The sequence below is a fragment of the Crocodylus porosus genome, unplaced genomic scaffold (genome assembly GCF_001723895.1).
Source record: "Crocodylus porosus isolate Cpor-Errol unplaced genomic scaffold, CroPor_comp1, whole genome shotgun sequence".
NCBI classification, from domain to species: Eukaryota; Metazoa; Chordata; order Crocodylia; family Crocodylidae; genus Crocodylus; species Crocodylus porosus.
In genome coordinates, this window is record NW_017728951.1 from 56,432,953 (window position 1) to 56,459,940 (window position 26,988).

At 38.2% G+C, this 26,988-nt stretch overlaps 1 protein-coding gene across 1 annotated transcript in view; it reads left to right on the forward strand.

Annotated features, from left to right (window-relative positions):
* The window catches only part of WAPL (WAPL cohesin release factor), a 129,786-nt gene extending 106,215 nt beyond the window's left edge, over positions 1 to 23,571 (forward strand). Inside the window, exons 9-19 of the mRNA XM_019555888.1 lie at positions 2,921 to 3,148; positions 9,807 to 9,918; positions 11,012 to 11,109; positions 13,429 to 13,505; positions 14,569 to 14,744; positions 15,601 to 15,716; positions 16,458 to 16,619; positions 17,947 to 18,151; positions 19,461 to 19,549; positions 20,636 to 20,731; positions 21,163 to 23,571. Coding sequence (XP_019411433.1) covers positions 2,921 to 3,148; positions 9,807 to 9,918; positions 11,012 to 11,109; positions 13,429 to 13,505; positions 14,569 to 14,744; positions 15,601 to 15,716; positions 16,458 to 16,619; positions 17,947 to 18,151; positions 19,461 to 19,549; positions 20,636 to 20,731; positions 21,163 to 21,228 — 1,425 coding nt within the window. The 3' untranslated portion in view covers positions 21,229 to 23,571. The remainder of the gene's footprint in view (positions 1 to 2,920; positions 3,149 to 9,806; positions 9,919 to 11,011; positions 11,110 to 13,428; positions 13,506 to 14,568; positions 14,745 to 15,600; positions 15,717 to 16,457; positions 16,620 to 17,946; positions 18,152 to 19,460; positions 19,550 to 20,635; positions 20,732 to 21,162) is intronic.
* The last annotated feature ends 3,417 nt before the right edge of the window (positions 23,572 to 26,988 follow it).

Consider the following 26,988-nt stretch of genomic DNA (forward strand, 5'->3'; position numbering starts at 1 on the left):
ATGATGATAATAATAATAGTAATACCCTTGCTTGAATTTAGGTAAGCTTTTTGAGAAAAGGAAAAAATCATATACACACTTGCTTGTAAATATTATTAGTGAAATAGTTTTAAGAAGGTAGAAAAGACTTTGACACAAAAGGCAATGTGAATAGAATAAAATGTATAATGTTACTTTGACTACAGTAGCTTTTAATAGTGAGCTAAGATATCAGATCTTATTTCCTTACCTTATGAAACAGTAATTGTAATGAATAAATTTTCTTTTAACTAGCAGATGCAGTCAAATTACTTGTTTTCAATTAATTCTGCCCAAATACCAGTTTTCATATTTGAAAAATGCTCATTCCATTTCATTTTCTAGAATATGTATACTTAATGCAACTTAATATTTTTTGATTAACTGTGTCTCTTTAAGCTATGCTGCAAATGCTTTAGCATATTAGATTATTAATTTTTAAAACCAAAGCTATTGTTTTCATTAAAACTGTCAGTAGCTAACCACAAAAATGTGTTTTTGTAATGTCTTCTGTGTGTGGATAATTTTTAAATAAATTAAAATGCATTGCTGAACCTTAGAAAATAACCATCTGTTCCCACAAGTTGGAATATAAATAGAACTAGCAAGAGGGGACAGATCTTCTGAGTGGGAGTAACTTGCCTATAACAAGACCTGAAGACTTTTGTCCTGAATCCTCTTATGAAGGTGTCAAACTCAGTATGGCAATCAAATCTCTAAGATGCTCATCTTTTTTATTTTTATCTTCCTCCTCTCCCCAGTACAGGCAACCCTCGCCATTTGTGGGGGATACATTCTTATATCCTCCGCAGATGGCGAAATCCGCAAAAAAGGCACGGCGTTCATGAACGCAGTGCCCCCAGCAGCTGGGAGCGGGGCACAGCTCTGTTGGCGGGAGCTGGGTGGCAGCAAGTGGAGAGCTTCTGAAGAGCTCCTGAAAGTGCATAAAGTGTATTTAAAATGCAGGTTCGGCATTTGCAAATATTTGAAACTGTGAATGCCAAACCCGCGAATAACGAGTTTTTCCTATCTTTGTCTTAAAGTGTGTATAGTTTAATAAAAAGAAAAAAAGTCAGTTTTACAATCCTATAAACAGTCTAAATCTCTAATGTGTATATACTATCTGTAACTTTTTTGGCATGGAGGTTAAATAGTAAAAATAGTCTTGTGACTCTGATGCACCTTCTTTGGAACGAAGTCATGTTCAAAACTCCTAAATGAAAACCTGTAGTTTTGTGTGCATACTTGGGAATAAAATAATTTTGTAGTAGTATGGTAAACTTTTAAAATAAGCCTTCATTATGGATCAAATCTGTATTAAGCTAAAACTAAAGAAGTGTACAAGAGTTGAACAGGCTCCTTAAAAGGGCCACAGAAAGAAACAAGCTATAATCTGCAAGTATAAAATGGCTATCCCTTGATAACTGAAGCTGGGTCCATTTTAAGTGATCCTGCTATATCTTAAGGTCTTGGAGATTCCTGTTATTTCTCTGCCTATATTTCACCTGCATTGCTTTCTGTATGATCTCCCTGGTTAGCCTACCACACACAAGTCTTCTTGGACTCTCCTCAAACAGAGTAGATTGTGGGTATGTGGTCACAGAAACTTCCAGCTCCTTTCATTGAACCTACTTGCTCTTTTCACCCACACCTCCATTCCACTACACAGGGGACTAGGGATTTGAATGGAAGGCCATCTGAGGGGGTGAGTAAATAGAAAAATGGACTGATGATGCTTGAATGGGAAGAAATATGATGATGTAATGAATAGGCAGAAACAGTGAGAAATAGCAAGAAGGTTTACAAAGTTTGGGGCTAATTATCTTCATTCTGACTTCAGCATGCAAGCAAAAAAATTTACCTGTGTGGTGGGGTGAAGGCAGCCTCCTTGATGACCTTTCTAAGGTCTGTGTCCAGCAGAGGAGCCCTTAACTTGAGTGTCTTCCACCGTTAACCTTGTGTGGGTCCCCCTCCCTTTTTCCCCCCTGCATCATAGGCTCCCTAGTGCTGCATTTTCTCTTCTCCAGGTGTGAACATCTTTTTTTGAGGTCTTCTGGAAGTTGTTTGGGTTTTTTTTTTTTTTTCAGCAGAGCCCCAAGCTCCACGAGGCTTGTTATTGGACGCTGAAGCTTTACTAGATAGATGGCTGTCTCCATTCATTATTTTTGTAGTGCTAAAAAATGTTGGATGTAGGAATAACAAGCACTATGGGCAGCCACATGTTCAGGGTCCCCTGGCTGGAATGTAGCAAAGACATGCTCTCCAACCAGGGGGTGACAGAGGACTTGCTCAGTAGCTGGGGGAGCTTACCAACAGGCTTGTGTTGTGCATGACATTCTAGCTGGTCTTGGGCTCCAGGGAGCCCTTTTAAAAGTGCCATTGCTTTAATGGGATGGTGTTCCAGCACCAGCAGCCCTTTAAAATTCCTGGGCTGCAAGCAGCCCCCTCTGCTTTATCCCAGGTAGCAGGGTGGGGCAGGCCTCCCTGCAAGCCTCCAGTGCTGGCAGAGATTGACTGACTGGGATTGGGATCTCCACCCTCATCAGCTATGCCCCCACTGCACTGCTTGCAGTTCTGTGCTCATGGATCCCTTAGTGTAAATTTTGAAGGCTTTACTGCTCTAACTGTGTTTTATAAAATGAATTAAATGATCTATATTTTGTCTGCAATGGTAAGTGATTAGAGTATTAATACTTTTGCTAGAAAGAGCATGTTAAAAATACCAATAATTTTATCTAAAATAGGTTACATTGGTCTAGTTCTTGGATCTATACGCTTGGATGCAATGGTGCATCTCCCCTGAATGATTAGCTTGTGTCTGTTTAAAAATTGTTCTTGTTTAAGTATATGTGGTTCGCCTAGCACAAGTGTTTACTAACATTTTCATTTTTGTTTTTTCCAGAATTTATCTCTTTGTACAGCAGCTCTAATGTACATTCTGAGCAGAGATCGTTTGAACATGGATTTAGATAGAGCTAGTTTAGATCTGATGATTCGACTTTTAGAGTTAGAGCAAGATGCTTCTTCTGCCAAGCTGCTGAATGAAAAAGATATGAACAAAATTAAGGAAAAAATTCGGAGGCTTTGTGAAACTGTTCACAACAAACATCTTGACTTAGAAAACATCACAGTAAGTATTGTGATTGTTTGAACTGTCCTTTAAAACTAATCTAAACTGGAATGTTTAGTAATATCTAGTAGCTTCAACTGTCTTTCAGTTCTTGGTGTAACAAATTGTATGCCTGGTGTCCCTTGGATTGATCTGTTGGGAACCAAAAGTAGTGAGAAATTTTCTGTATTTTTTTGTAAAAATCTTGCCTGTACTGCAGATCTCTTACTTTTCTAATTTCTAAATTCTTTTGGACAAGAAAGATACTCTTGCAAACTGTATCTGTATTCCATGATATGTAATTTATTATTTAGTGGTCTTAGTATAGCTAGTAATCAAATAGTAATTAAACAAAAGAAATAACATCTACATTTAGTTTTGCTGTCAAAATTTGGTTTAATTGCTGGGTTATTTCTGTGCCCCTTGAACTGTGGTTTAAGATAAATGTGCTAAATCTACAGCCATTATTTGTATAATGCGTGATGTGATAAGGAGGAATCCTGGTTTTAAGTTTAAAAATCCCAAACTCTCTGATTTAAAAAACAAAACAACAATTCCATATTTTTCCACAATTAAAATGAAATGCCACTATATATACAGCTATCAGTTGAACATAGTATTTTATTGATAAATTTAAAGTAGTTTGGAAACCTACATGTGCTTTAGTCATTGTAATAAAATGAATTCTAAATACCCGTATGTTTAGGCATTGTATTTGGGGGTGGGGTTTCAAGGAAAATCGGAGCTCCCCCTGCCCTCGTCGCTCACAAGAACCAGGATGTGGGTCCAGCTATGGCTGTCCCCCCTCACTTCTTTGTGGTGCTGAGCAGCCCTGATATGCTGGTGCCCTGCCCATGCTGTTGCTTCTCACTCTCTAATTTCAGCCCCACATTCCCCAGCCGTGCCTCTCACTACTGACCCACAGTTCCCTGTCCATGCTGGTGCCCCTCGCTCCTGACCCACAGCCCTCCACTTCTCCCCCCAGTCATGCTGGTGCCCCTCACTTCTGACATGCAGCCCCCTGCTCCCCTACCCTCCCACGCAGCCCTACCAAATGGGGCCTCCAGCTGCCCCTGTACTTCCTGGCCCAGCGTGGACTTCCAGGATCCCCCCAATGATCCCCGTCCCTACCCCCAGGCAGCGTTTCCTGGCCACTGCACCCCTGAGAGGATGGGCATCGGCCCCAGCACTGCTAGCCCAGCCATGTAGCTCCCTGCCACCCCTGAAGGACCCTGCTGGCAACAGTGTGGAGCTGGGCTTGCCAGCAGCCCTTAGCGCTGCCTCAGACCCTCTTGCCCTGCTGCAGTCTCTGCGCCCAGATATCTGCCTCCAGTGTTGGCAGGCACCCTCCCCCTTTACCCCTTCCACGCACCCCTGCCAGAGCCATGCCCCTTGCTCTTGAGCCACACACGTGCGTGCATGCATGCACTCACATGTGTATGCCTCTCACAGCTTCCCAGATGGTCCCCAGGCCCTGGCCCTCCAACCCCCCTCTCCCCCCCCTGCCTGCCAGTGGACTTACCTGTATCCAGCTGCTGGGGCTGCTCCTACCACCCTGCCTGGCTGCATGCTGGCCACAGGTGTGTGCACATGTATGCACACGGTACCCCCTGCCTCCAGTTGCCATCCCCCTGCTTCCCTCAGCCCCAAGCAGCTCCTTTGTGTGCACATTTTTCCCTTTTAAAGGGGAAAATCTGTGATCCCTAGTGATGAGGCCCTGGTTTCTAACTATAGCTCTCATATAATGGCAAAATAATGCATGTAATTTAGTATGAAAATGGTATTCAGAGTTAAAGCTGAAGTTTGTAAGTCACCTCAGGTGTGTTGCAACATCAACGAGTTTAAAAGGTAATGAGATAGGAAGACACAAATGTCAACTGTTTTCCTGTGTTTTTATTTGTTATACAGATGGTAGGAAGCCCAAGCAAATATTAAGAAAGGGCTTGGAGAGAACATTTTTGGTATTTCCATCATGTCCAAATACCTGCTTTCTCAGTAGCTGGATGATTTAACTGGCTGTTTATTCTTAGTACATGTTTCAGTACTCTAAAATGAAGAATGTGTGCTGTTTTAATTTCATATGCAAAGTATACAAATGAATTATATACCTGTTTGGTCAAAAATACTAGGTATGCTGCAATGGTAATAAATTGTGTATATTTGTAGTTTTTAATCTTGGTTTTTACAAGACCTTTATCTACAACTAAGCAAACTTATTTTGTTATAAACAAAAACTACTGAGTTTCAAATTTTGTTACTAGGGTTCACACTAGTATCAATAATATTGATAAATTAAACCTTTCAAAAAGAGTATGTGTAAGGGAAATAGTGACAGATTGACTAGATAAGCAGCATTAGATGGCAAAACTAATCGTACATTATTGCCATTGCTTCATTTTAGGGAAACAAAGGTTAGTAAAGTATAATCTTAATTTTCTCAATACCTTTCCCTTTATGCTTTTAAGTTCTTTGTTTGAATTTTATCACCATTCTTTCAGAACTTGTACTTCCTCAGATGATTTTAAAAAACCCATAGAAATTCTGTGAGATGTGGCTCTATTTAGGAAGCCTTATCTCCAGACAATATGTCTTTGACTGCTATCCATAATCTTCAAGTTACACTTAAGTGTTTCATTTTACACTGTGTTTAAAAGATAAAGGTGCCTTGTATGAGGCAACAGTCCATTTACACTTTTTTAAAAGTATTTTTAACATCCTTTTCTGCTTCCTCAAACTTTGCTATGGAGCAGATTCTCAAGTTGGTATTAAAAGCCAATGTCATTAGAAGGATTTGCATTTTTTAAGGAAAACAATTAGCCAATACAGCAACAGTCAGGGTTTTATGATGACCGAAGAGACTTTGGTCGGCATTTCGTAGGCTTTTGTCTTTTGTGGTTTTGGACCTTCTACATTTTTTAACTTTTAAATGTTTTAGGGTAGAAATGGATTTAGGATCGGTGTGTCTGTTTTTGTTTTTATTTTTAACCTGGCTGCTCAGTTCACAGCCCATTTTCAGTCTTGAGATATTAATGCCAAATGTGTTTGAATTTTCAGGCAGTATTCAGTCCAAAAAAACGAAGATGCAAATTGGAAGCATACTTAACATCTTATTCCAGAGCTGCTCTAAGTATCTTTGTTTTAGAACCATTTTGGGACCAAGAGGATTTGTTAGGAAAGAAGCACTCAAATTTTTTTAATTGTTTTGTTTTGTTTTGTTTTTTTTGGACTGTTTTTTGAAGGGGTTTGGATGGTAGAAAGGGAATAACTTGGGGAAAGCTGGTACTTCTAGCTAGAAGATGACATCATAAATCCTCTCCAGTTTGACAGATGTCTGTTTTGTTTGCACCAGTGGAACGGTATTGCAGTAACAGGTGTCTGTATGATGCTGGATTTGGTGTAGCTACAAGGTACTGAGACACTGTGCCTTGAAATGACTGACAAACACTGGGGCTAAGTACAGACAGTCAAAAAGTCAGAAGCTGAGTAAGTTAAGTCCTTGCAGGTTAGTCTAAACTGCAGAGATTAAAGTGAGAAACAACTGGGCAGACATTCTCTTTTGATTCAGAAAATGCAGCCATATGCCTGCAGTGGCTCAAGCCAGAAGCCAGGGTGTGCTAGAGCATGGCTTTTTGGCATGTAGCCAGCATGGACTGTGTATTCGCTTTGTCATCTTGCTGCCCCCAGGGTCTCTGGGATTTACGGTGCAAAATCAAAGCAGCAGGACTCTGCAGAGTGGCTCATCATTTCCGCTTCCTGCTTCCAGGTGCCTCTGGGATATGTAGTTTACAGTCACAGCCAGCAGTAAGTTTTTGGTTTTTTTAGCAGGGCAGGGCAGCTCTGTACTTGGGGGAAGGGAAGTTTAGGCCCCCCCCTTCACCCTCCCCAGGCAAACCCCAGTGGCGTCTGGGACCTGGGGGGAGGGGGGAAGTCCTTGCCGCCTCCCACCCCCATGCCTTCTCTGCTGGAGCAAACAGCACAGCCCAGGACTGCAAAGCATGCGGAGGGGGCTGTGCTTTAACTTGAACCAGGAAGGGGTCTAGGACAGAAGTTTCATAAACTGGTTTGCCCCAGCTCAGTTAAGTCTGGCACTACATTCAACCAGGTTTATCTCAAACCAGTTTCAGCCATTTTGAAAATGGTTTATATGCACTGAATGTCTGTTCTGTTACAGATTTAAACCAGTTTCTGAGCACTTAAACCAGTTTGTCTAACTTCTGTCCATAGCCTAGACTCCTGGATGCAAAGCAGTAGTGTTTTTTTACATCTGGAATGAGGAATGCCACCAGTGGCAGTACGGTATACTAGCATCTTGAAAGGTGATAGTATTTTTGATTATGAGTTTCAAGATTCAGAGTACAGTGTAGCACCATTTGGTGAATGTACCTGGATGCCTGCTCTCGGTTTACAGACATGCTATTATCTTGTCTCTTATACCTCGTGACTGAGGCCTGGTTTAAATTGTGATTTTGCATTTTTTTTTAAGTGATTAAGTGATTTTCATTAAAAAAAACAAAACTGATTTGCAACGAAATGCCACAATATGGCTGCTTGCTGGGGAATTCGCCAGCAAAGCAGCCATGTCATGGCATTTTGTTACAGCGAGATGGCTGCTGCAGGCTGGGAAAAGCATTCTCCAGCCAGCAGCAAAAGCCTAGCAGCCTAGGAGAGGGGGAAGGGGGTCACAAAAGGGACAGGGTAGGAGAGAGCTTGGTTAGGGGAGGGATTGTTTGTTCCTTTGTATGGGGAAAACTGGCACCTGGGAGTTGCCTTGGCAGACACTACTGGCACCAGGTAGAAGAGGGGCTGTTTTCTCCTTCAGCCCCTTCAGGTTGGAAAACTGGGTTGCTTGGGGGTTCAGGGCAAGGGAGAGAACGCATGTATGGAGGAGCAAACAGCCTCTCCACTACCTGGTGCCAGGGCCATTTGCCAAGGGAGCCTTCAGGTGCTCCCAACCCCCCAGTTTTCCTGCCCAGAGGAGCAAATAGCCTTCCCCTATCCATCCTCAAGCTCTCTCCTCCCCCGTCCCTTTTGTAATGCCTTCTTCCCTCCCCTGGTTTTTCTGCTGGCTGGGAATGCTTTCCCCAGCCTGCAACAGCTATCAGTAAATGGGAGTAATTGGTGGGGGAGGGGGTGAGGGAGGGTGCCACAATCTGGGCATGAAAATAGTGGCCCTGTCACAATCAGGCCATGTTATTAGAAGCTGGGTCTGCAATTTTAAACTAGGCCCTACTCAGGCTGAAAAAAAGAGAGACATAGAGATAACCTTTGGCCATTTTAGCAGCAAATGTTGGGGACACCAAAAACCCAGCAGACTGAAAACTGAAACTGATTTGCCTCGCCACCTGTCTCCCTCCCCTACAGGGAGTAAATCATTATATTTACCATACTGGTTCTACTACTTTAATAAGTTTCCGCAGTTTAACTTTCATTTACTATGCGTCAACAGATCCCTGCTCCTTTTTAACTCTCCGTAGTGTGTTCATTTGTCTGTACCTTCACTCTTCATGTTCCATTTCCATTTATTTGGCATTGGACTGTTAATTCCACCTGAAGGTTTTAGCCCTTTATCAGTCATACACTGCCTGCCATCTAGCATACCACTCTTCTGCCAATATCTGTATAGTCTTCAGCTATCACACCATCACAGGAGTGAATCTGCAGGGGTTCAAAGAAATGAGGCTCTCAACTTAGTGGTGAAAAGTTAACAGTTCAGGTTTTGAACATTGGAACATCCCTGAAAAAGTAAGCAGTTGGCTGGCTTTTATTCATCCACATGAATACAGTACTCTTGCACCATCATACAAGATTTTACCCCAGTATACTGCATATAATACACAGATATTAGGAGTGCTTTTAACTTTTGTTTCACAGTATGAAGGTATTTGGGAAGTCACCTGGATCTTATGTAATCCTAGGGAACAGCCTGAGGAGAATATAACTCCATTCTGCATCTTTCAAAGTGCTTTGCATTATGCATTGACTATGCAGTGCCTTGTTTCAGATGGCTGTACTATAATATCTTAATATTCTACTAGGACCTCTCCTACAAGCTAGTTTATGCCCAAAAGCTTGCAAAGAACAATTTTTCCAACAGTTTAGTTGGTTTAATGAAAGATATTGCATTTACCCAAAGAACTATGCCTGCCTTGGGCTTGTCTTGATATTCCTTATACTAAGTGCAGAGTGTATGTAAGTTTTTTTTTTCCCCCCTCTTTGTATAACTGGTGCCTCACTTAAAGTAATTTGAAAACAAAAACAAACCACACTGTGACACAGTCTGTACTCTTTTGGAATAGAGTTAGTTTTCAGCACGTGGCAAAAACTAACATATCTGGAAGACCCAGGGAAGCAGTGTTTTCTGTGGCTTTTGTTATTTTCTGGTGCCTGGCTGATTTGGCCATTTTCTTCTTCAGCTTGTGTCTTCTGATAACAGGGAGTGCAAATGAAAGGAGTCTGACTCTCTTCTGTAGCACTTCTAAAGTGAAGAAAAAGGAGTAAATTATTTGTTCTTTCTATTCCCTTAGTATGAAGTCAGGTTTTTTTTACAGTTAAGCAAATTTCTCCGTCTCCTCTTGCGCCCCCTTGTGGCTGTTATGTAAAGATTTTTTGTGTGAAGATGCACCGGTTGTGTATCTCAGTAAAAGATCACTTAACTAATTCTAGCTTTTGGTTCTTTCAGACTGGGCATTTGGCTATGGAGACATTGCTATCTCTTACTTCAAAACGAGCAGGGGACTGGTTTAAAGAAGAGCTGCGACTTCTAGGTGGTCTTGATCATATTGTAGATAAAGGTACAGTGAATATTTTTCAAATGCACTGAAAAAATATAAATAGGATTAATGGTAGAAGAATTTCCATGATTAAATTGCTGTATTTTCTTATTTTCTAGTATAGTAAAAACGTAAACATACAACACATTTTCTTTTCTATCAAAGTATGTAAGATTCTACATCAGTGGTTGGGAACAGTAAATGGACATATTCATAAAAAAAAAACCATGCTAGATCTTAAACCCTGAACAAATAGCACCTGTTTAATATTACTTAAGCAGTGTTAGTAGGATACTTATTGTTTATTCTGGAAATTTCTGTTCCAGAGACTGTTATGACTACCCCATAAACTGTTTGGACAGTAGAGCCTTTTAATTTCACAAAGAGCAGTCATATCCCTGTGTAGAGTAGGTACTGTGTTCACTGCTGGTTATGTGTTTATCAGGGTTTTATGTTTAACCCAGAGAAAGTGAGCTCTTCAAGAGGAAATAAGTATTTGTGCTCCTCTCAATTCCTTTTTGTTTAGAGAAGGCTGGAGCTTAAAAGCTGAATAAGAGATGACCATTAAAGTAGTCAAGTAGAGCTGAGAACTTGGAAAGGTGCAAACATGCCAGTTTCCTACATCTGTCTTTGGTTCCATTTCAGAAGTGTTTGATTATACAATATTAGATATTTAGTTCTCTCATCTAAAATATCCTGAATATTCTGCAATTCTGTGGCTTATCTTGTGGCAGAACTTCTTCTTGGTTAATAGAATAAATAAATTTTCCTCTTTTCATGCCAAACCTACATGAAATATATCCCAAGTCTTAAAAGCAATATGAACGAGTTTATAGTCACATAAGTTTTCTTTGGCAGAAGAAGTTTTGTATTACTCTGGTAGCACAATCATAACGTGTTTTAAAAAGATGTTACCAGGAGAAATAAAGCACTTTTGGAAATACTAGTTTGTGATCTTCTCATCCTTGTTAATGAAGTAAACTTTGTGAAATGTCATAAATGGTATTGGGGAAAATTGCTTTTCGTTATATAGATGAGTTCATCTTCCTAAAAACATTAACTTTTCAAAATGCACGCTACTGATAGTACAACACAACTTCTTTTTATTATCTAGTCAAAGAATGTGTGGATCACTTAAGCAGTGATGAAAATGAAGAGAAATTGGTTGCTTCATTATGGGGCGCAGAAAGATGTTTACGGGTCTTAGAAAGTGTAAGTATGAGCAAATAAACTGTCTTGGAAATAATTGTTGTCTGAGTACTAGGGGCCTTTTTATCTTCTACAATTATAAATTATATTTTTAGTGATGTTTAGTTTTATGAACTTGGAATTAAATATCTCTTTACAAGACATGTGCCACTTTCCCATTTATTATAATTCCATAAGTTGAAACGTTTTAGGACGTGAAATTCTGTAAATCTTAGAAAAGTAGAACTGGAAAAGACCTTTAGTCATCTAGTACAACCTCTGAGGTAGTATCAGCCCTATCCAAACTGCCCCATACAAATCCGTGTCTAACCCATTACTAAAACTATCCGGTCAGCTTCATGACGCAGCTACCAGGCGTAACACCCTAACCTGTCACAGGTAGAGCAGGGAGACAACAGTTATCAGTATCTTGCTGCTTCAAAGGTTGTTAAAATACATTTTGGAGTCAAGTCAAAGGCCATCCCAGCCCAACAGCCTGTTGGGCTAATGTGGTTAAGGTATGCCATTTTTTTTCTGTATCCATTGGCACATGCAAGGGAGTGATGTGTCTGGTAAGTCAAAAGCAGCTGGACAAGACTAATCTAAATAACCTGGTACTCATTTATAACTGGGGTGACTGGAGGCAGCCTTTGGCATGAGTCCAGAGCAGGGCTTTACCTTGCATCTCTGGATACTTAAGTTACTAGCTAGCTAGAGTTATTACTTAAGTCAGGGGTTGACAACTTATGACCCATGGGCCAGATCTAGCCCACAGAGCTGTTCAGTCTGGCTCATGGACATGGAGCTTTAGCAGTGGGGTGCTTGAGACTCAATTGCTTTCCCTTTGCTATCTTGGGGAAAAGAGATGGCAGGGTTTTAGTGCTGGCCCCCTCTAAAGGAACTGGGTCATTCAGGCCCTAGAAAAGATTGCTGACTTAAGGGAATTACTTTCAGTTTGATTTTTTATTTTTTAAGTATACATGTTGTAATTGTATGTATTTGTGGTTCTCATTCTGGCAATTGTAATCTGTTCTATTTTGAAGTGATAATTTGCACTTTTTTTCTAAAATAGAATTATTAAACTGCTGTTTAATTAGTCAAGAGCAACACAGTCAGTGCATTTCCAGCTAAATATAGGAGAAAAAATACATCAGCTGTGTTGAAAACTGAACGGTGTTATGGAAATGGTACATATCTTCCAGTTCTTCACTGTTAGAATTCACTTGTCCTAGACATACATTGGACTTCATTTCCTCATTGTCATCATTCATATTGTTAGGGGAGTTTTTTCTACCATAAATAAGACAGAAAAATGACCTGATAGATTAGCAATAGCTCTTTGCTTCAGGATGATGGATTCAGGTTTAGTCTTAGTCTCTCATATGCCTCATTGCAGGCCAGTGAATCATGATTAATAATGGGGTCATATTCCTGAATGAGACCAGAAAGAACAAGCACCACTAACTTTTTTTTCTGAGCAAAAATATATATGTTAAAAAATAAAGAGAACACCATATGGAAGATGCTGTTAATACCTTTAGGATCCTTATTAAGCCAAATATTTATTTGTTTAATTAAAGAGGGGACAGAATATTGTGAGGTAATATGAAACAACTTTGTTCAGTTCAAAAATGCAGATGATCATTAGGAACATGAATATAATGTGATTACAAATCATGACAAGTGCAAGATCATGAAAATAAAACAGGATTCATGCTGTACATATGTAATAGATTCTGAAAATGTTACTGCCTCTTAGAAGAAAGAGGTTTTGTTATGGACTGTTAAGTGACTCAGGTCCCCAGAACAGTAGTTTCCCTTAACTGTTATGAAGGAAGACTCTAAAGTAACACAGGAAATAATAGCATTATATAAACATTGGCATAGTCTCACCTTAAAACACTAAAATCAGAGTAATCAAAAATGATGGCAGAATGATTCAGGGTTTGTTTGTTTTTTGTTCCATTATGGTAAGCAGTTTCTCTGTAATATCAAAGGAAGGTTTACCTGTGCAAATTGATCTTCAGTGTAAGATGGATTCTGTAGGATCAAATCTATATTGGCATTTTTTGGGGGTCAGGTACAATTTAAACAAGTATGAGGGTATTACTGTTAAAAAAAATAAAATAAAGTATAGGTTGTAGAATGAAGTTAAAAAAAGGGACTGTTTTAGTCTCACCAGTTGTTCGTTTGATTTTGTTTGTTTGTTTGTTTGTTTGTTTTTCAGTTTGGTAAATGCTGATCAGGAAATAAGTAGTGAATGAAGAAGAAATTTTTTCTTTACTTTTCCTTTTTTCCTTTCCAACAAAATGTAAATTTTAATGGATTTATTCCCTTCCTTAGGTAACTGTACATAATCCAGAGAATCAAAGCTACTTGATCGCCTACAAAGACTCACAACTCATAGTTTCATCAGCTAAGTAAGGTCTAGTAAATATGCTGAATATAATAGGCATGTTACTGTATGTGGCATGACAGAAAAGGAAACAAGCACCATACTTGCACAATACTTTGCCTGAATTTTTTTTGTAGAATTTCCCATTATGCTTTCACGTCTGGTAACAAAGCTAGTGTCAATGACATATTAGCAATTGCTTATAGATGGAGGTAGGTCAGGGAAAAGAATGAAGAGTAAAAGAGTAATATGGAAATACGTAAAAGAAGACTTGTGTCCCCTTTTATTATTTTATACCAGATAGTGCAAGAGTTACTATTTCCTTTCACGAGAGCAGAAATTTCCTCTGGCACCAAGAGAAACTTGACGCAGGCATTGACCCTGTTAGGAACATAGCTATGCTGCCATGAGTTTGACGTGTTAGAGCAGCCTGATAGCTGTTTTAACTTAAAAGAGCTGGCTGTAATCCTCTACTGTCTAACAATTACATAATTTTGCGCTATATCAGGCATTCAGGTTTACTCAACTATCCTAAATTGGTTAAGAATCTGGAGAAATTCTTCAATGATCAGTTGGTGCTAGGTTGCATCTCTCTTGCACCGCTTCAGCAGTGCAAAAGGAGTAAAAATAGAGTGAAAATTTTGCCATAAAAAGCCAGTTGAAGCTTGATCTGGAAATGGTATCTCAAGCATTGTAGGTAAATTAGATAGCTTAAGTAAAGCAGCCTTGTGTTATGTTTAGATGTATGTGTATCTGTGACATTGGTCCTGGTTCCCCAGTTTTGTCTGCGTAACCCAGAAATCATTGGAGTTATGCTGATAAACAGTGGAGAATCAAGTATTTTGGGATCATGATGAAGAGCATGGTATCCTGCTGAAAATTAATGTTCATTTGATTTTTGCAAAATACAGGTGTACCTCACAGATAAACACCAAATCAATTATAGAATATTCCGAAGGTATTGATCACATTTTGGGTAGGCTTTACATGTGCACAGCTCTCATCATAGAGGGATAATATAAGGGTATAACTTCCTGACATTATGTATTACTGGGTGACCTGGGTTTGATTGCATTTTCTGTGTTCAGAGCATTGCAGCATTGTGAGGAATTGATCCAGCGATATAATCGTGCTGAAGATAGTATCTGTTTACCAGACAGTAAGCCTCTGCCTCACCTGAATGTAACTAACCATGTGGGTAAAGCAGTGGAAGATTGTATGAGAGCCATCATTGGTGTTTTGCTGAACTTAACAAATGATAATGGTAAGAGGTCTTTTCCTGTTCTGTACTAACATATCAAACAATAGGCTATATTTAGCCTGTTTCCTGTCATTTAAATTTGTCCCCCTAAATTGCATAGTAATGCAGTCAGATGTTAGAATATCAATAACCAGTAAGTATTTTCTAGAATAGTATGGAGAATGGGAAACATCAAGTCTTAGACCCCCTCTACACGTGCAGGTAAAGGTGCAATGGGATCTAATAAGCAATCCACACAGTCAGGCATGATTTTGAGATTGCTCGTTAGACCCCATCATGTTTTATTGCCAGTGCAGAGAGCGCCTGATCCTGGGCTCCTACGCCAGCCAGAAGCAAGCTCCTGCAGCTCATTTGAGGGGATCCCAGCTGCAGGGGTGGCCTGCACATCCCCATTGCAGTCTCCCAGACTTGGTGTGAAACCACTGGCCTTGGGGAATCACAGCAGCTGCGATTCCCCAGGTCTGGCAATGTCATGCACCCCTGAGCCCTACGGATCATGGCAGCTAATACCAGCTAATTCCATGGCTGGGAGCTTTGTCAGTTGATGGGGCTCCTAGCCACAGGGGAAGACCCTACTACACATGCAAATTAAAGCTCAGTGGCAACCAAATATAAAGTTAGCACACATTTTCAAGGTCCAGTTTGCACATGTAGGTGGTCTTAAGGCAATTGTGCAATAGCCAGTTACTTGTGTAATACCTGTAAGTTGTAGAGGGGGCCTTACGGAGGGAGCTTGCACAAAAACTCTTCTTGGGTTTTTAAAAACAGATTCAGTGTTTTGGTAATTATTGCTTAGTATTTTTTTTAGAAAAGTATGTTTATATAAAAACTTGAGCAATTTAATCTTTTTTGTTTACAGAGTGGGGTAGCACAAAAACAGGTGAACAGGATGGTCTGATAGGCACAGCTATGAATTGTGTGCTTCAGGTTCCAAAGTTCCTACCTCAAGAACAGAGATTTGATATCCGGGTGCTGGTAAGGTCATGTTTCTTTGACAAAAAGTAAAAGAGGCTTCTGTTCAATTAATATAAAGACTACTTCCTTTTCCTCTATAATAAAGGTTTTTTTATTCGGCCTTTCCTGTGTGTTTTTTTTTTTTTTTTCTTAGAAAGAGGTAGTTAGTAGTGTCAGTCTCAAGCCTGGCAAAAGGCAGGGTAGAGTGGCCCCGTAGAGATTAACTCATTCAGCAAGGCATACATTTTCATATGCAGCAGCCTTCTTCCAGATGCTGTGGATCTGATGAAGTAGGCAGTTACAAAAGTTGATGCCTTTCTGGATGAGTTTGTTGCTAAGAGTTCACCCTCCCCTATCTTTTATGTCGTGGGTGAATCTATATAATCAAAGTGAGAAAAGATGATGATACATAAACCAAAAGTTTGAAATTGTAAGCCAGAAATTCAGTTCTTAAACAATATCAATAAGATTATGGATGTCCAAAATGTCTGAGAGCTTTGTGGCCATAACTTGAAAACATGGTAACTTGCAAATGTGTCTGTGGATTTAGAAGCCTCACATTCAGCTTGTTTCCAAGGTCTGGCTAGATACTGTATATTGAACTGTTTAACAAGGAAAAGGCATGTAATTTAGTGAGCCCTGAAAAGTTGAAGTACAAAATTTGTACATGTCCATCTGATAACTATTTTCATTAAGAAGTCTGTTTGTTTGTGTAATATACCTTGACTTTTTTTTTTTTTTAATTCTTTTTGGTTCTTTCAGGGCTTGGGTCTGCTGATCAATCTAGTAGAATATAGTGCTCGCAACAGACACTGCCTTGTCAATATGGAAACATCATGTTCTTTTGATTCGTTCTGTTTGGGGGAAGGAGATGACAGCCTAAAGATAACCAGGCAGATTGATGCTGTTCAGGCTTTAGTACAGGTAAATAGAAATTTGAGCCAAAATACTTCTGTAATATCTAAAGCAGTTGACTATGGATCTTGTAACGTGTGACTTGTTTATTTAGATACTGTTGTTTTCTCAAGGGGGGTTTCTGTAATACTAAAAATGCTGAGCAGGATTTCTGTAATACTAAAAATGCTGAGCAGGACAGTGTTTTGCCCAGCTTTCACTTAGTTACCTACCCAATTGCACAACTTTTATTTCTTTAGTGCCCTCCTGCACAGGAACAATTTTCCTTGTAAAGGACAGTAGAACCATTATGGGTGATGTCCAAAGTCTGCTTTCATCCCCAGTAAGGCTTGTTTGTTTGCTTCCAGTTTATTTCTGGTTTTCCTTAAGCCAGTTGTAATTCGTGAAAAATATCAGAAACTGCATTTGGTTTTTTTGAGCTTATTTCCATAACCTGTTTAGAATATTCTAAAACCGTTACAGAGTATGAATTGAGTGTCAGTGTGAAAATGACTGTTAAATACTGTATTGACTAAATAAAATCCATGAAGAATTACTTCATTGTGAACAAGTCTCACTTTTTGATTTGGGTTTATAGTAACTGATCTGTAGCTAAAACAGATGTATGGATTTAAATGGAAAACTTTTATCAAACGATTCTGTTTGTAGCTGCTTGTACATTGATTTGAGTGATTTATATCACTTGAATTGGCTTTTTTTAATTTGAAATAGATATCAGTCATGGTTAAAAGAAACACTACTCACAGAATAGTGCTATAACTTGTATTTTTGTTTATAAGATCTGTCAAAACTTTGTGGTCTAGAAGTTCATTTCAAATTGGACTGTGAGTAGTCAACTTGTCAATCATGCAGTATTACCATAAAGAATGTTTATTCAATTCTGTACGGCAGGGGGAACAAAAATGGCAGGAAAAGAAATTCTTAAGAGGAATTGAATGGGAGCAAAGGGTAGAGGTACAATAAAAAGACCAAATGTGGGTTGGGAGGAAGAGAGGCAAAAAGCAATCTGTGACTAACACATTCCTTTTCTCGAGTAGTGTAAGTACAAAATAGGTTTGAGATGCTACATGCCTAAAAAGCATTTTGTGAAATAGAAGCCAGTGTTAGTTTTTGTGACCATTTTCTTTTTCTTTTTCTCTTTAACCATTTTGAAAGGGTAACTTGGCCTAGCTTTGCTCTTCACTGTGCTATATACCCCTGTGAATATGTACTTATTTTTAAGAGAAGGATGATGTCACACCCTGAAAAACAAACCTGTTGGTTTTTTTAATGTTAATTTAGCATGTTTAAAGCTTTGCTTATATAGCTAAAATACCTTTTGAAATTTTCCAATTAGCTATTTCTTGAGCGTGAGCGAGCAGCACAGCTGGCTGAGAGCCAGACAGATGAGTTGATTAAAGAGGCTCCTGCTGCTCAGCATGATAAGAGTGGAGAATGGCAGGAGACAAGTGGAGAGATACAGTGGGTCTCCACAGAAAAGGCAGATAATGAAGAGAAAAATAAGAAGGAGGAGGATGATGAGGAACTTGATCTTAATAAAGGTATGCTGGTTCATTTGGGTGGCTTGGGGAAGGGGAAACAGTATTGTGACTGCAAAATAAATTGTTTTAACCTCATGGCCTGAAATCGTGGCCTGAAATTGCCTTAGCTTGGTATCCCCCCAAAAGTGTGTGTTTTTTGTTTGTTTGTTTGTTTGTTTGTTTTAAGTGAGAGCAAAAATAATTTGTTGTGGGGTATTAGTGGAGGAAGCCTTATTTCTTTCATTTTTCTGGATCCTGACATCAGGATTTCTTTTTTCCTTCCCCAAACTTTATTGGCATGCTGTTCAGGAAACATAAGTAAATGGCTAGCCCTGTGGTTAATTGTACAAATGTCCAAGCAAATATGTTGGCTTCCTATTTCTGTTTTTGACTTAATTCTGCCTTACTTTCCACTGGCTTCCTCTGTCTTTCTCACTTCATTTTGTTCTCTCTTCTGTCCTCTTCAGTCTCTATCCATCTGTTGCTTCTTGCTTAAGTCCCATGATTTTCTTTTTTACCCTTTTTATGCTGATCTCTCAAGTGTCTTTTTCTTTTCTGTTCTCTTTTTCTTCCCACAGTATTCCCCTGTGGTCTTCATAATGTTTTCCTTCCCTGACTGCATTATTTTCCTGTGTTGTAAGCTGGGCACTCAGTTTTACCCTCAGCCCATCTCCATCCACCAGATGCAGCAAAGATGGGCATGTGGGAGTTTTTCAGATGATAAAAAAGTTGTCTCTAGGAACTCTTGTGTCTTTGAGGCCAGTTGGTACTGTATATTTTCAGTCTCTGGAGAACGAGCATCTTTAGAGCCACCAGCACCTCTCACTTGGATAGCTGGTCTGTCTCATCTTTCTGGTTCTACTGTGTATATTCTTTTGCATTCCACCTTACATGCTTCCTCTGTCCCTTTTTTCCCCCTTTATAGTTCAGATATTTTTTTTAAATGTATTTTTGTAAGAGGGGTGTCAAACTTGTTTGGCCCAAAAGGCCAGATACAGACCGTGGGGCTTCCTATGGACCAATCACCTTTCTCTTTTTCCCCAGCTGCCAATCTTAGTTGCCAGGGGTAATTTAAAACCTAGATTTCAGTGGTGGGTATGTGGGGAAGAGGTGGCAAGCAGTGTTAATTGGCGTTCCGATTAACTGAAACAGCAGCTCCAAAAGCTGTGGGGATTAACACCGTCACTAAGGAGCCCCACAGGCTGTATGTCTGAGAAACCTAAATTATGTTAAAATTATGTGCAGTGACATTGCATGAATGGTAAATTTTAAGGAAGGAAAACTTGCTGTGTAAAACATGCTATGTAAGCAATTTCACTTACTTTTGCAGCTCTTCAGCATGCTGGGAAGCACATGGAAGACTGCATTGTGGCCTCATACACAGCATTGCTTCTAGGCTGTCTCTGCCAGGAGAGTCCAGTAAGGACACAAGTCAACAGCTCATTCTTAAAACAGTTGTAAAATGTTAATTGTAGTAGCACCTTGCAACCATGGAAAGTGTTTTTTTGTTGTTGTTGAGTTTAGGTTTACTACATTGGAGGAAAGGAGCTTGTTAATAAGTATGGTTCAGTACTAGACTGCATTCAGTATTCTATTCTAAATATTTTCTGAACACATATTTAGCAAAAATAAAATTTGAGGTAGGGGCGTGTGTGTGTTCTGTGGGATTAGACTTGGCCCATTGGTGAATATTTTCTGGAAAGTTAGAAGAAAATTTGGCAAAGCTGGTTACATTTGTAAACTTATCTTTTATTAGTTTCAATATGAGATGAATATTAGACTTTTTTACATCATAACCTAATGGATTATATTTTTGTCAGTGATTAGAATGGGCATCTGTAAATCTGGCACATTATTCAAGGCTAATTGTCAGGCTGAGAAGTTCTACAAAAATGACGTTAAATTTAGTAATTCAGATCTCAGTATAAATTATAGCACTTCATGTGGTATTTTGAAAGGTGAGCCTTCAAAACTGAAGCACGTGTGGGATTTTGTGTTGGTATTTTTTTTAAGAAATACATGCTATTTTCTACATTTTCAAGATTTACAATGAATTTAGGTATGGTCTATACAGCACTGCTCTGTAGCTCATTGTTGCGATTCATTTATTACTTCTGGAACAGATTTAAGGGTAAATTCAACAGTTCACAAGCGTGAAGGACTGGAAATATCCATTAGAAAGGATATTCTCAGTGTTTTAATGGGCTGTAGTGTTTGCTTCTAGCTCTGTTATTTTCAGGTCCTGGGAGAAGTATCTGAAGTCATAATCCTGTGTATAGAAAAATTATAGCTTCTGTCTAGAGGTTTTGGCTACTTTGCCATAGGTACTTGGGGCAGACATATGTATCATGACAGACTTAATGTGTTGAGACTGTAGGAGTGGACAGTCTTGAGGAAGGGTTATGATGGTATTTATGTCCTGGTGCATCACGCATGTAGGACTAATGTTAATTGCAGGGCCTGACGCATATTTCCTAATTTAATACAAATGTTTGACTTCCTCAGATTAATGTGACTACTGTGAGGGAATACTTACCTGAAGGAGACTTCTCAATAATGACTGAAATGCTCAAAAAGTTTCTCAGTTTCATGAATCTTACTGTAAGTAGTACATACTTAAAGATTAAAAAATGCAATTACCTTTTTTGTATTTAACTGCTCTTTCATTGCTTACATAGTGACAGGAATTCTGATAAAATCTTTACGGTATTTCTGGTTTTGAGCTTGTCTTTTGGAATGCATTGGGTGATTTTCTTCATTTTAAATACAGAATGTCTATTTGTCAGTTCAGTGTTGCTAGTAAATGGAAAGGAAAATAGCTCTTTGTTTCCTTTTGAGTGTGCTGACTCAATAGAAAATATTTCAAATCCACAGCTTTGAAGTAAATGTTATTGTTGTCTTACTAAAATGTACATTTTAAAATGAGCATAGGTTTTAAAGAGATTTTTTTAATGTTTTATAGATGTATTTTTCTTTCTTTCATTTATTTATTTATTTGCTTGATTGTTTATTTATTTATTTTACTTTTTCAGTGTGCTGTTGGAACAACAGGCCAGAAATCTATCTCTAGGGTGATTGAATACTTGGAACATTGCTAGATACTTAACTTCCGCTGCAAGCACTCTAATGCTGGAGCTACCCTTAGACAAAGGAAGAAGTCATGAAAGAACTCCTTGAAGATACACCATGAGCATTCATCTGTGTGATTCGTGTTCAGATTTTTAAGGCTACCTGGTCTCTTAACCATGCATCCACCGTTTTCTAAAAGACAGTTACTACATCAATCTGCAACTATCAAAAATCAGGGGAAAAGTTTCTGAAGAAAAGAGAGAATCCATGCTGTTTATGATGCAGTGCAGTCTTTAAATATTTCTGGCAGGGTTTACCCTCCTTTTTTTTCTTTCCTTGCTTTCTTCATGACAAGTTTAAAGGGGAAAAACATGCTGCTGATAGTGCAACTGCTGTTTACTGTTGAGCCACTGTTTCATGCCAGCCAGGTGCAAAGGCAGCTTAGCTACTGAGGTATCATATGTTCTAATAAAGAAGTTCTGGACAGCAGCATCGCTCCTATTTGAGTTTAATTTGCTCTTGCTTTTTTATTACTAGATTATTCCAAAATCATAAAATATAAAATTTTTAATACTTTGTGATTTTAACTACTGTCTATATTTAAAATTTGTTGGAATCCAAAGAGGTGAGGATTGGATAGTTTATTTTTTATACTGTTTGATTGAAATTAGGTGGTTGAACTACTTCAGTTCTAAAACTGTCATGGCCCATATACTGTAAGCTGATAGTCCATAACACATCACAGTTCCAAGATGCATGCAAAAAACATAAACGCATCAAACTGTTTGAGGGTATATTATCAAAAAATGCAGTAACTGTAAGAAGTGCCCTGTTAAAGGACAGAGTAATACAGTATTCAATCCCAGGGTAGTTTACACTTCATACTAAGCAAAAACTATCAAATACTGTTTTGATTTGTTTCAGGGGAGCGCTCAATATATATTTTATAATGCTCAATACAAAGAAATTGGATGTTTTAGGGGGAAAGTATTTAAAGAAGCTAAAACACCAATGGGGATTAATGTTTCCAGCTGACATAATCTTTCTATTTCATTTTTATGTGGTATGACAAAGTTAAATGCATACAACACAAAGCCTTAAATTGCTGATATAGCTAAGATTTTGTTCAGTCGGAGGTCTAGTTCACAGCAGAATATTGTGTTTGAAGACTTTAGTGGAACAAAAAAATCCCAGAAAATGTGTGATATTTTTTTTTTCTTAACATTTCTTTTTTGTGCACTCATTATTCAGACCAACAAAATTGGTAATTATTTTTATTAAACTGGTCTTGAATATTGGCAGGCTATTGATCTGCTTCATCAACATTTAAATACTGGTGTAGGTAGTTGCATCATGTTACTCCATTGAATTTGTAAAACTTGAAGCCATAAAAATATTAGTTATATATATAATAAGGGGGAAATAACAGGAAATCTAACCTGCTTTTAGATCTTGTGTTATCTCCGTGTATAAAGTTACAAACTCGTGCTTTTTGTATCAGTGCCAGCTGTAAATTTTTTACATACAGTGGCTGCCTTCTATGTCTTCCTATTTTTGATAATGCAGATTGTTGGGAATTCTGTAAGGAAGTAACTGATTAGCGGCAAAATTCCTATGTTGGTCATAACTTTTTTACATTTTCTCTCATCACCTTCTAAAACGTAGTGTACCAGTGTAACTTAGAAAAGATTTTAAGCTTGTATGTCCTTTGGCTATAAATGTAAGTATATGAGAGAGGGAAACTGTTTATGTAAATTATCTCTGGCAAGATAAATTTATTTAATTTTTCCCACTTGCACCTGTGATTTTATAGTAATGGCTTTTCATTTATAGTTGAATTTCAAAAAGAATGAAATTTTTGTTGAGGGTGACAAGGGATAGTAAGTCCATACAAAATGAGGAGAAAAGCAAGGATAAGTAAATTTCTCTGTTACACTGGTAATTTAATGGGAATTGATTTACCTCGGTGTTTAACAGTTTTTTAAAAGTAACTAATTGTCAAGCACTGACAAATGCAGATTTTTTTTGAGGGTGGGGGGAGAAATAAACCCTGTGAACTGCAGTGCATTTTTGTGTGTTAAACCCTCAAATAACTCTGCATTAAAGGGTACTTGAGGCCAACTTGCAAATTAAAGTTTTAAAGTAACTTTTTTCCATTGTAAATATTTGTGTAAATACTCTCAATTGGAAACTAGAACAGTAGAGTACTTTTCTGAATCCAATCCTATTTTTATTTTATACAGTATTTCTCAGCTGTGATCTTTGGAGCAAAAGCCAACGGCAGGAAAAATAGTTTGTACCAGTTTCATGAAGTATGTCTTTGGGTTTTTGTAAATAATTTTAACTCAAATAAAATTGCTACTTTCAATACATATCTTGTCTTTTAACATGTAATAAACCCTGTTATCTCCATGAGACCCTGCAAAAGGAAAAGGACCATGTCTGGTAAATTGTCAAGAATGACTGTTGATATGAGATCTCATGGTAGTGCTCAATTTTGCATTGAGATGCTAGATACCAGCAGTCAGTTCATAGTCCCAGACAGTCATTTGTCCAAACTGTCAAGAACTGGCAGTGTTTTGAAGACATCACACTTACCTTCTTGATAGCAGTTCTGGTGTTCACCACATCATTCATCCACAAGTTGAATTTAACGTAACTTCAAGAGCTAACCTAGCTCTTGAAGTTGTTTCCACTGTTGGGGCTACACACCAAGACCTGAGGGTAATGGGAGCAGCTGTCACTGAATCTTCATGGAATTAATGAATTTTGAGGAGGAGTAGAGAACTCCTCAACAAAAGTGTATCTCCCTATTAAAATGAATGACATTCTAATTTCTTCAGAGTGAATCTAATACTGCTTTTGTTTAATTAATACAATGAGATGTCATTCTCAGGTGTAAAGTTCAGCAAGTCAAACTTCAGAGAATGTAAAAATGGTGTTATCTCATTATCACTGTATTAACTAATGCAAGTGTAATGGAATTTTGCCTTTGTGCTGCCAGGGGATATGAATAGATGTTTTATTGCTTCAGCATTTCTTCATTAGTTACAGTACTGTAGAAGTCGCCAATATCCTTATATACTAAAATGGATGTTTTCCTAGAAATTCCTTAACAGATTTGGTAAGAGAAATATTTCTGCTTTAATTGCATTATTTTTAAATGTGTAATGAAAGCAGTAGACCTTGAAAGAACCTCAGAATTTTTCAGATTAGTAAAAAAGTTGTGAGGCTTTCCTAAAAAAAAATGAGTAAAATTAAATAGGTGATTTTAAGAATGGTGTTGGGAAAAGTTTGAAATACAAGATTTACATAATGAGAGAGTAATCTGGTACACTTTTATAAATCACGGATTTATCAAAAGATTAATGTAAAAATAGATGTATGTGGTATTTTCCAAACTCATTTAATGAGGGGCTATTTTAAGTAACTCAGTTGAACAGGAGATTGGATGGTTACTGCAAAGCTCTAAAGTGTTGATTTTTCCACTTTATAATACCAGTAAGAGAAGAAAACTGAACAGGAACAGAATTCTTCTCTGGGTATTCAGTCCAAATTGTATAATTTCAGGCTTCATTACTTCAGTGAGGAAAAGATGCACAATGAGTGCAACTCTCTTCTTCCTTTGTGACACCCTTCCTGTGTTAAACTCAAATGCTTATGTCCTTCTCTGCATGATACCCTCACTAAACACACACAGTCAAACTCAGCTTGTCCTGACTGCTACAAGGTTAGGTCTATCCCTTCAGTAGAATTATTTTTCCAGATTTTTCCTGTGTGGATTTCTCATTGCTAAAGGAGATGGGAGGCATAAGTGACTTGCTTATGCCACAACCAGAGGCTATACTGGATGCTGACAAATCGCACTATCCATTTAAAAATAGTGGAAACCAAGAGTTGTCTTGTGCCCATATCAAGTTCTTGATCATAATCATAATCTGGCTCCTTAGCAGGCCTTTGAACTGAAGAGATGGGAAGGGGATTTCTTCTGCTAGCCAAATCCCCTTAAAAACAGGCCATTGTAATTTTGTCCCTCTGCTTTCTCCCTGAATACCTATTGGCCAAAACCCAGTGTAAAGAATGCTGCCAGTCTCCTCTTAGGCATGTGGTGTAGGCAACTGGACACCCACTTCTTGCTAGTCCTGATACAAAGGTAGTGGCTTCACTACCCACTTGTCCTTCATAAAGAGGTTTCAGGAGTGATAAGTGGGGAATGAAGTCTCTATTCGTGAAGACATCGAAACTAGAGGGTCATATCAAACCTATACCTCCCAAAGTCATGCAAGTTGTTGCGAAAAGATTGAAGCAAAGAACCACTTTCAAAGACAAACATAACTGATCCAATAAGTACTTAATAGGAAGGATAATTAGATGACTGGCAGGTGATTGAGTCCATAGAATCCCAAGATACTTTGCCACATCATGTCTGCATGTTCTTCAAATATCTGATTTAAAAGATGCACTGTTTGTCCATTTCAAAAAGGGGTACAATCAAAATGGGTTTTTACATTTGGTTTTTATACTAATAAATAGGTGAAAAGTAGTACCATTAGAGCAAACAGTAATGAGTTGCAATTAAATTAGTATTGCAATGTAATTCTGATGTAGGACATCACTTTAAAGAGACATCCTTTTGCTGAAGGATCAAACATTCTGCCCTTTCAGAAGTATCTTTAATTTAATTGCTTTAGCTCCTTTAACACCACCTGTGCTTTGCCTATAGCGGTGGTTCTCAACTTTTTTAAACCCAAGAAACCCCTTGGAAAATGCCAGCTCTTCATTTTCACTCATTTTTGACAACAGAAAAATAAAGCAATTCTTCTGTTGCAAAAGATTCCGAAAGACCACAATGCAGCAAAATGTTTTAGACCTGGGTTCCTATGTGACATCTCTGGGTTTATCTTGTGAATTCTGTTTGCACACCCTAGGAATGCTAACATTATGTGGTATCTTGCATCATCCTTGACAGGATCTCAGAGCATCCCAGTGTGCTATGTCACCCTGGTTGAGAATCACAGAACTGTGAAAGCTGTCAGAAGAATGTTAGGTTTTGAAAGACTAAAGATCTCAAATATCCTAAGTTTCTGATCATGATAACTTTTCCCCCAACTAATTAAAAGAACATTTCTCCTGGCAAATGGGCAGCATATGTGATAGAGTTGTGCTGTAATCCTACTGTATTAATGATTTGCTTACAGACAGTGGATTTAGCAGCCTTTATGTCTTTAGTGTTCAAACACTATAGTTGGCAGAATGTCTAAGGGCTGCCAATAAGGAAATGTGATTTTTTTTTTTTTTTGGAGTCAAACAAACATTGTTTAGAAAACACATTTTTCACATTTCTGTTAGAAATCTGAACACTGCTAATTGATGTACAGTAAAAGTAACAATTAAGGTAAAGGGAATTTGTGCAAAAGTAGGGGCATCCCAACTTTCTTTTTTGCGTGACAGATTCAGGCCTAACTATGGACTTGTAAAACATGCATCTCACTTCCCCTGGGAGTAGCCTTGTGTTAAGGTAGTTGGTGCTCTTTGTTATATTTTGTGGATCATTGCCAAGTTGTCGTGCATATTTGGTTTTCCAGGCAGTTTAGGAGATGAAAACACCAGATAAAATAACTATTTTGTACCATTTATTTTTGTTTATGGTCTGGTTCTAATTGAATGAAATTTAAATATAAATACTGGCTGATATTAATACAAAGAAGGAAAAAATACTTCAGGAAACCTCTTGTATTCAATCTTTACTGGGAAGTACAAATTTTAAGTCCAAAACTTGTGTCTACAGA